Source organism: Pleurodeles waltl, chromosome 10 (assembly GCF_031143425.1).
Source record: "Pleurodeles waltl isolate 20211129_DDA chromosome 10, aPleWal1.hap1.20221129, whole genome shotgun sequence".
Lineage (NCBI taxonomy): Eukaryota > Metazoa > Chordata > Amphibia > Caudata > Salamandridae > Pleurodeles > Pleurodeles waltl.
In genome coordinates, this window is record NC_090449.1 from 300,810,532 (window position 1) to 300,820,839 (window position 10,308).

General features: G+C 49.7%; 1 protein-coding gene across 2 annotated transcripts in view; it reads right to left on the reverse strand.

Annotated features, from left to right (window-relative positions):
* The window catches only part of TFAP4 (transcription factor AP-4), a 47,933-nt gene extending 46,758 nt beyond the window's left edge, over positions 1-1,175 (reverse strand). Inside the window, exon 1 of one of the 2 annotated variants that reach the window (XM_069210462.1) lies at positions 909-1,175. In XM_069210462.1, coding sequence (XP_069066563.1) covers positions 909-997 — 89 coding nt within the window. In that variant the 5' untranslated portion in view covers positions 998-1,175. Of the gene's footprint in view, positions 1-305; positions 448-908 lie in introns of those variants that run through there. The other variant, XM_069210463.1, reaches the window with a different exon arrangement.
* Positions 1,176-10,308: the final 9,133 nt, after the last annotated feature.

Below are 10,308 nucleotides of genomic sequence, written 5' to 3' on the forward strand. Positions count from 1 at the left end.
TTGATTGCAGTTTGTGTGAAAGCGGGGGTGGACGTCACAAAGGGTATACTGCGACGTCTTCCGGGCAGCAGCCCCGCAGCACGCCGCTTTGTGAGCTGTGGAAAGCATGGCCGGAGTGGGCCTACACTTCCCAGAATTCGCCCGGTGGAACTACAATCCCCGGCAGCCCGCTGGCCTCCCAGGAGGCTGCAGAGTCACGGCCAGGCCCAGCTGGGAACACACCCCCTTTCACAAAAACCAGAAAGCCCCTTTTAAACTTGCCACCACCCTCCCAAAAAAAAAAATATATATATATAGATAGATACCTTCAACCGTCACGCTCGATACTTCACCACATAAGTCAGCGACGCAAGCGAGGATCGTTAGTAAGCGAAAGAATCAAATACAAACAAAATGTTATAAAAATGGAGTGTGGTAGCGGGAGCTCGACCACAAGCGGGGTTAAACCAATCATACTGCCCAACTCTCTTCCCTCCACCAACAACCCCATGTCACCCCGTGCAAGGTTTTGCAAGAACAAGAGAGGGGGCGGGGTGCGCTGCAGCAGCAGAAAGCATGGCCGGGCTGCAGGAGCCGTAGCACGTGGGTCTGTTTGCAGACGGCGCCCTTCGGGGTGGCCGCGCATCAGAGGCGGGCGTTCCACCGCTCCACGAGGCGCTGACCGTCGGGGCCGCCTTCCATCCCGCCCCAGCGAGGGGGCGGGCTACGAGGAACGGGGTCGCGCCGCTAGATGGAACGCGGCGGACAATGCCTCGTGGAACGCTGAGCCACCTGCAGCTCGAGCCCAGCGCCTCTGCGGAAGGAGTCCAATGTACGCCGCCGGTGCACGTGAACACCAGGGAGACGCCGCCGCGCGGGAGGCAAGGGTGCGCTTGTAAGCGGGGTTGGTTGGGAGGGGAGTCTCGCACCTGCACAGGCCGCCGATGACCTCCTTCTCCGTCTTCCTGAAGTGCTGCAGCGAGGACACCTTTTGGGCCGGCACCATGAAGTACTCCATGCCTGGGAAGGCAGCAGCTGGCACTCCAGGGGGTTGGGGGTTTGAGCTGGGCGCGTGCTGGCCTTGCAGGGGGGCGGCTACCCGGCTCTCTCCCTCTCTCTCCCTGTGTGTTTGCAGCTGATCAGATGTCTGCTTCAAGGCGGGAAACAGCTGGTGGAAGCCGCAGCACCTCCCGCCCCCTCCGCCGAGTAAGGCACTGCATGTAAACAAAGGACTATTTTTCATCAGGGGAGGGGGCTGCGAGTTCGGCAGGGTAAAGGGAGCAGCAGAGGGCTATGCGCACCGCTTGAGGAGGTACCTCGACAGAGGTGGAGTAAAAGAGCGTTTATGAGGAGGGCAAGATGTTGTGTGACTGGGTGTGTGTGCAACAGATAAATCCGCCACTATAAGCAGTGAGGCGGTCCCATCAGCTGACTCGGAGGCGAGAAACAACGGGAGGACAGAGTAGCAAAGCAAAGACCGCACTGCAATAATACGAGTAGGACGACGAGAAATCAGTGTCTTACTACGATCGTAGCTGAGGGAAGTCTAAAATATGCCTGAGTAGAAACAGCTTGATTAAAGGACAGAAAGTACATTACCAGCTGGAGCGAAATGTGTTCCTACGACACAGCAACTAAAGCGGAGTTACGTGAGATGAGTGCGCAGTGATAACCACATTGAAAGAGCAGTGAATAGCTAGCAAGCAACGTGATTGCACCGAATGGAGGCAAGTATAGCCGTGAAATGCCGGGCCAGTTTTGAATTTGTCCGAATGGATGCACATATTCTGTGCAAGACGACAAGAACATTTCCATTTTGATTAAGAATGGTAAAATGAGAACGTGACTCTCAAAACTAGGGGCGCTTGAAAATTCGCACTGTTTTTTCAAGATATATATATATATCTCATCCCAGCATTGTATTACTATGAATAGTATTTCCCATGTTTACATATTTCCCTCAACAGCCCGTTCACTAGTCGCAAGTTCGGCTATCAGTTTTTATATGGTTCAAAACGAACACGTCGCTCGCCTTACTAGTTTAGCATAAAAAGCAGCTATCTAGGTAAGAGATAAACAATAAACCATAACCACCGGAGAATCAGTGTACCCTTTCCAACCTTGCTAGCACCCGTAAGGGCATTTGTGTGAGTAACCACGTAATTTGGGTAATTCTGCTAACTAATCCTCAGTGTATATATATCAAACCTACATGTGAGAGCCACAACCCATTTTCTGGTCGCAAAATGTTCTACCACATTCACTCTACAGCAACAGCGTTGTTAAGGATTCGTCCCATTCTGTCTACTGCTAGGAAGCCTACAATATTGACTCCCAAGCCATCAACCAATCCTGCCTCTTCAAACACTTTCTTATTTCACTCTGAAAGGCCACTCCCTTGAACCCTGACTGCTTAAGCAGTTCTCTGCTTCCCCACAAAGTAAGTCGATCATGTGCTGTCCAGTTCATGGCTAAAAGGCGATGAACGTGTATTGATTCCAAATCTATGAATCTGGACGTGACGGCATTCACTTTAGTCCCTGTGAAATAGCCTGATAAACGGACCATCAGTGTTTTAAGAGTTTGCTTGTCTGTAGTAATATTAATAACTTGCACCACCTTGTATGTTAAGAATGATGGGTAGTTCTACACCATATGATAAACATTAGCTCTCTCTGTAAAACTTCCTGGCCATGTTTCATGTGCATCCGGGTTCACAAGGTAGATTATTTTAGGGGAACATATACTCAATGTAGAAAATAATGTTTGCAATAGGTGCCTCCATATCCTCAGCCCACTGGTCCTGTTGACTGCAAATTCCCTTTTGATTGCATAACCAGTGCTCCATATAATAGTGTGGTCGCCTGCTGTTTACTAAACATTGTGCCCCCCCCTAACACCATCAACAAATTGTAGCCAGTGTAGCCCTGTGCAATAGGATATAATGTGCAGGGTCTCATATCTGTCCATCGAGTTCTGAAACTCTGTCAGTGTGCCATCTTTATACAGTTGTCCTATGACAGGAAGTCCTTTTCCTTCCCACCCTCGTTGCCTCCATGTGATAAAACCATTAACAAAGTTAAGGGCAATTCACATGCATATGGCAAATCTGTGTGTTTGTGTCCTTTGAAGAGTTCTGGCCCAGACATAACATGATGTTCTAACCGGGATTACATCTTGAAAGTTCACACTAATGGCAACATTAGAACAAAACAAACATTAGCAAAGCCCATAGGTCTCACCTTTGAAAGATATTGGCTTTGCCAATTGCTTTTGGCATGCTGCATAGTGTCGGGACGATGTGCAGTTTCTTCAAAATAAAAAAAAAATAAGGCACTTTGGTGGTAGAGTCAGAAAGCATGGTCACACACCAACGCCATTTGGGTCTGTAAATAAAAAAATAAAAAAAACTTTAGGGTGAATGCAACAAAAAGACTCGGGGTGTTGGGGAGGGCTTCAGTAATGGAGGACTGTGTGAGAGAATGAAAGATAAAAGGCGCACAAGGAGGTCAGCAGGGGAGAAACAGAAGAGGGAGAGAATCCATAGAAGCACATAGGTGAGAGAGAGCAACACAGAGTGCAGGGTTGGGAGGACAAGTACACAGATGAGAGAGCAGCAAGGAGGAAAAGAAGGACAAAATACACCAACATGAAGCACAAGGAGAAGCATACAAGGGGTGGCAGTTGGGAAAACATGCACTCCTGGAGTGGTGCTTAAATAGCACACCAGACAAAATCTCTTGCCCAAGTATCTGTCAAATGTCTGGTGCTTACCTGAAGAAAATAAAAGGTGAAAGGGTAAAATGCTTTAAACTCAATACTGCAAAGTGTTTGGGTGGCTCTCCTGCCCATCATTTTTTTTTGCCCACTGAGGGATTCCAGACACATTGGCCATATGAAAATCAGCTGTGGCCCTTCTTCAGTTGGAACAGTTCAGTCTAAATTTCCCTGCCAATTATCCTCATGATGGGAACACAAGCAAACCCAGACCAATTCTAAGTTCTTACACTTCTCCGCTAAGGTATAACTTGAATCCTGTGGCACTGTGACAACATCTGGGCATACCTGTTGTCTTGTGAGTTAATGATTACCAGACCCTTTTGGTTTCTGATATGCTCAGTAGAACTGTGACTTAAGTGGTGAATAGATTTTATGTTCAGAATGTTGGGTTCATGCTTGAATGCAGAGGAATAAAAACATGTAGGACCAAGCTCCTTGTATGGTGTGTTCACATAAGTGTACCGAAGCAGGGGATGGCGTTAAAGCTGGCGACGAGATGGGGGATGCCTAACCCGAAGAACCAACAATGCTCACCCAGAGAGTTTGCTGTGGTCCAGCAAACTGCTCGTCCATGCCTCACTCAACGTGAAAATCGGCATTTGGTGTATGTGGAGTCAAATCGCCACTTCAGACAGTGTCAAGCTTTCGAAGAAGACTAAGGCCCTATAGAGAAATGTGTGTATCATTGACCAGGAACCTGCTGATGAGGCTGTGTAAGAGGTACCCCACCACAAAGCAACACAGAGCTATAAGATATTCAGAACAATAATGCTAAAGGCATCGATCACCAGGTACAAAGAGGCACTAGAGACAGCAATAGTTGAGTGCAAAGAAAAGCTAAAGGCAGTGAAAACCAGGTACATTATATACTATGCAAAGAGGCAAGAAGGATGAAGAACACATTTAGGAAGCAAAGCCACTACTCGCTGGAAGAAGGAGAGAGCGGGTGCCCCAACCTAGGTGGTAGCACATGGCTAGTACACGATACAGATGCCAGCACATCGCAGGGCTGGAGAGATGGTGTGAATGAAGCAGGTCCCAGCGGACAGCAGATGGTGCTGGAAATAACCCCGCTTTCAACATCAGTAAGTTCCACAAATGCTGGTTATAATGCTGCCTCCTTAAAACCACAACTTCCATTCTATACCACCAACAAGCAAAATAATATTGGTGACAGAAGGACTGCCTGTATAGAAACTTTTGATGATTTCATCAATGCATTGGGAGAAACAGACAACAAAAAGATTGTCAAATGGTTCAAGAATCTTGCCGTTGAATGATTAAAAGGAGTTATAAAGAAAATACCACATGCTGATTAAGTATCATACCGTCAAATCAAAGATGCACTAAATCTCAAGTTCAATCCAATGCCAAATGTTGATTATGAAATATATATTTTCAGCCAGGAAAGACAGAGCTGGTGAAACAATCGATTAATTTGTTACGAGACTTGATACACTCATCAAAAATTGTAAGTTCAATTAATTCAATGATGAAGAAGCCATACGTCTCAGAGTTTTAGATGGTTGTCAGATTAATTCAGACGAATGCTGAGAGAAACACTATGGGCCTCTTTACGACTTTGGTGGACTTTTCAGAAGACTGCCGCAGTGGCGGCTGCCAAAAGACCGCCATGTTGGCAGTCATCCGAATGCCATATTAAGAGTCACACCCTGGAGACCGCCACTAAACAGCCACAAATCCAACACCCCCAGGACACAGGTAGGTCGGAAAGAGGCGGTCCCACCATCAGCACTGCCAGCCCAACATCTTACCACCCACCAGATTACAGCCCACAAATCAGCACAGAGGTTCTACCATGGCGGAAAACCATTGGCACTGCGAACCGATGCGCACAAAAACTCATTTCAGACAGAATACAACACCACATTGACCAGTTAGAAAAATCCACATCTGACACGCATATACACAGACACACCTACTCACTGCACTATAAAACATCCCCCCATTCAACCCACAGTCCTTTGTAACTCAAACAGCAATCGCATACATGGAGAGCAGGCAAAAATCAAGACACCACCTTTAGACTTTAGGCACACATACACATCTCACTCAGCACACACCATACAACTGCACAAACAACACAATACACACATAACGAATACACACATACACCACAACCGACCATCACATACAACTAAACACCCCCACCAAGCACCCTACACTGCACCCTTGCACACACAACACCCACCCGCACCAACAACACAACCACCACCATATCCAGACAAAAGCACACACGCTTCACAGATGAGTTGAGGGTCATGGTCGATGAAATAGCCAGGGTAGAGCCACAACTGTTTGCAGCACAGATCCAGCAAACATCCATTGCCAGGAAAATGTAGTTATGGCAGAGAATTATCAACAGGGTCAATTCACTAGGCAACCATCCTCACACAAGGGAGGACATCAGAAAGAGGTGGAACGACCTCAGTGGAAAGGTGCATTCCATGACATCACGCCACCAGATTGCCATGGAGAAGACTTGCAGTGGGCCCCCACCTCCTCCCCCAGAGCTCACATCGTGGGAGGAGAAGGTCTTGGACATCTTGCATGCAGAGAGCCTGACTGGACTACCCGGAGGGCTGGACTCTGGAAAGTAACTATCCCTCCCCTGGCACACATTTGCCTTGTCCAGCATGCTTCCACACCAAGCATACACTCCCCAATTCACTTTATCTCCCACTACACCTCCCATCTAATCACCTAATGCCTCTCTCCTGCATGTCACACCACCATCCAGCCCCAGTGCCCACACAATCCCTGGGAAGTGCATGGTTAGCAGTGCCTATAACAATCATTACAACTCCCACAGTGCCCTAGCCTATCTACATCAAAACCTGCAATGTCCACTTCACAGCACATCACCTGCATGTATGACTATTGCACTAGCTACACAAACTGGATTTTTTGACTGAGGACCACTACATGGCAATGACAGCAATGCAACGGCACTACACAATGGCAAACAAGGCCAAACACAGCCACAGCACTGTCACCAAACCTAATGGCCACTTATCCTGATCAACAGCCCTGAAATGGGTTGAGCATGGGCTAGAAAGTAAGAAGGTAAACCCCATGCACCAAATGCACAGACAGGACTAGTTACCATTCATACACACATACCCTCCTCCCACTTGGACACCATGCTGCAATGTACAGCCATCCACACTCACATCTGGCAAGCCTGGTTTGCCGCGAGCAAACAGGGCACACCTGTCATGTGAAACATCACACAGGACCTGGACCCAACCAAAAGTTACCTAGACTGATTGACACCAATCCTTAATGGAGCATGGTACACATGTCACAATCCACTATCCACAAACAATGCTGTGCTGTGTCTGTCATTGCCATTCCTAGGAATCATGTCAAGCCACTGTATGTATCAGACAAAGAGATTTCCAATCACACGTCCACCATTTAACTCTCTCTTACTCCATCCACAGGTACCCTTGCCACTCCCACCATGGAGAGGATACCAGAGACAGCAAGCCCTCCTCAGGATGAAGGCCCCAGCGAGGACAATGCCTCTGGATGTCTGAACATTGACTACTAACCTGGCCCATCTGGGACACTTGTCAGTTCACCACTCCCTGCCTCACCCTGCCCACATCAACCCCCCACCCTGTGGCATGAACAGCACAGCCAACATTCGTCCCCAAACCTGTGTCCCCAAAGACAGTTCAATCAATAGCGTTCCCCACAATACAGGGACCTAAGTCGACCCCTCACACCCAATACAATGAAGGTCTTGGTGACACTGAGAGTGGGTACACTGTGCCAGGGGTGCAGGCACATGTGGGTAGGGGGTGTGGGAGGGAGCCTGTGGGCTAGTGGACAGGGCATCCAAGGGAGATAACTGACCAGCAAACCAGCTCCCAAGTCCTGGGAGCATACCAACAATCCCAGGCAGGATGGGTCAGATCATTACCATGTTGGGGGGGAAACCAAAGACTGTAGAGGGAATAACAGCAGGAGGTCATGCAACAGTGGTGTAGGAGGCTGGACTGGCTTGTAGTGAGTACCAAGGGGTACTTGCACCTTGCACCAGGCCCAGTTATCCCTTAGTGTATAGGGTGTCTAGCAGCTTAGGCTGATAGATAATGGTAGCTTAGCAGAGCAGCTTAGGCTGAACTAGGAGACGTGTGAAGCTACTACAGTAACACTTAGGGGGTCATTCCAACCCTGGCGGTCAATGACCGCCGGGTTGGAGGACCGCGGGAGCACCGCCGACAGGCCGGCGGTGCTCCCAAGGGCATTCCGACCGCGGCGGTAAAGCCGCGGTCGGACCGGCAACACTGGCGGTCTCCCGCCAGTGTACCGCCGCCCTTTGGAATCCTCCAAGGCGGCGCAGCTAGCTGCGCCGCCGAGGGGATTCCGACCCCCCCCTACTGCCATCCAGTTCCCGGCGGTCCGCCCGCCGGGAACCGGATGGCGGTAGGGGGGGTCGCGGGGCCCCTGGGGGCCCCTGCAGTGCCCATGCCACTGGCATGGGCACTGCAGGGGCCCCCGTAAGAGGGCCCCTACAAGTATTTCACTGTCTGCTTGGCAGACAGTGAAATACGCGACGGGTGCAACAGCACCCGTCGCACCTTCCCACTCCGCCGGCTCGATTACGAGCCGGCATCCTCGTGGGAAGGGAGTTTTTCCCTGGGCTGGCGGGCGGTCTTTTGGCGACCGCCCGCCAGCCCAGGGAAAAACTTAGAATACCCTCCGCGGTCTTTCGACCGCGGAGCGGTATTTCGGAGGGGGGAAGTCTGGCGGGCGGACTCCGCCGCCCGCCAGACTTGGAATGACCCCCTAAGTGTCATATGCACAATATCATAAGAAAACACAATACACAGTTATACTAAAAATAAAGGTACTTTATTTTTATGACAATATGCCAAAGTATCTCAGAGTGTACCCTCAGTGAGAGGATAGGAAATATACACAAGATATATATACACAATAGCAAAAATATGCAGTATAGTCTTAGAAAACAGTGCAAACAATGTATAGTTACAATAGGATGCAATGGGGACACATAGGGATAGGGGCAACACAAACCATATACTCCAAAAGTGGAATGCGAACCACGAATGGACCCCAAACCTATGTGACCTTGTAAAGGGTCGCTGGGACTATTAGAAAATAGTGAGAGTTAGAAAAATAACCCTCCCCAAGACCCTGAAAAGTGAGTGCAAAGTGCACTAAAGTTCCCCTAAGGACAAATAAGTCGTGTTAGAGGAATAATGCAGGAAAGACACAAACCAACAATGCAACAACGATGGATTTCCAATCTAGGGTACCTGTGGAACAAGGGGACCAAGTCCAAAAGTCACAAGCAAGTCGGAGATGGTCAGATGCCCAGGAAATGCCAGCTGTGGGTGCAAAGAAGCTTCTACTGGACAGAAGAAGCTGCGGTTTCTGCAGGAACGAAAAGGGCTAGAGACTTCCCCTTTGGTGGACGGATCCCTCTCGCCGTGGAGAGTCGTGCAGAAGTGTTTTCCCGCCGAAAGAACGCCAACAAGCCTTGCTAGCTGCAAATCGTGCGGTTAGCGTTTTTGGACGCTGCTGTGGCCCAGGAAGGACCAGGATGTCGCAAATTGCGCCAGGAGGTAGAAGGGACATCGAGCAAGACAAGGAGCCCTCTCAGCAGCAGGTAGCGCCCGGAGAAGTGCCAGAAACAGGCACTACGAGGATGCGTGAAACGGTGCTCACCAGAAGTTACACAAAGGAGTTCCACGTCGCCGGAGACCAACTTAGAAAGTCGTGCAATGCAGGTTAGAGTGCCGTGGACCCAGGCTTGGCTGTGCACAAAGGATTTCCGCCAGAAGTGCACAGGGGCCGGAGTAGCTGCAAAAGTCGCGGTTCCCAGCAATGCAGTCTAGCGAGGTGAGGCAAGGACTTACCTCCACCAAACTTGGACTGAAGAGTCACTGGACTGTGAGAGTCACTTGGACAGAGTTGCTGGATTCGAGGGACCTCGCTTGTCGTGCTGAGAGGAGACCCAAGGGACCGGTAATGCAGCTTTTTGGTGCCTGCGGTTGCAGGGGGAAGATTCCGTCGACCCACTGGAGATTTCTTTGGAGCTTCTAGAGCAGAGAGGAGGCAGACTACTCCCACAGCATGCACCACCAGGAAAACAGTCGAGAAGGCGGTAGGATCAGCGTTACAGAGTTGCAGTAGTCGTCTTTGCTACTATGTTGCAGTTTTGCAGGCTTCCAGCGTGGTCAGCAGTCGATTCCTTGGCAGAAGGTGAAGAGAGAGATGCAGAGGAACTCGGATGAGCTCTTGCATTAGTTATCTAAAGTTTCCCCAGAGACAGAGACCCTAAATAGCCAGAAAAGAGGGTTTGTCTACCTAGGAGAGAGGATAGGCTAGCAACACCTGAAGGAGCCTATCAGAAGGAGTCTCTGACGTCACCTGGTGGCACTGGCCACTCAGAGCAGTCCAGTGTGCCAGCAGCACCTCTGTTTCCAAGATGGCAGATGTCTGGAGCACACTGGAGGAGCTCTGGACACCTCCCAGGGGAGGTGCAGGGGA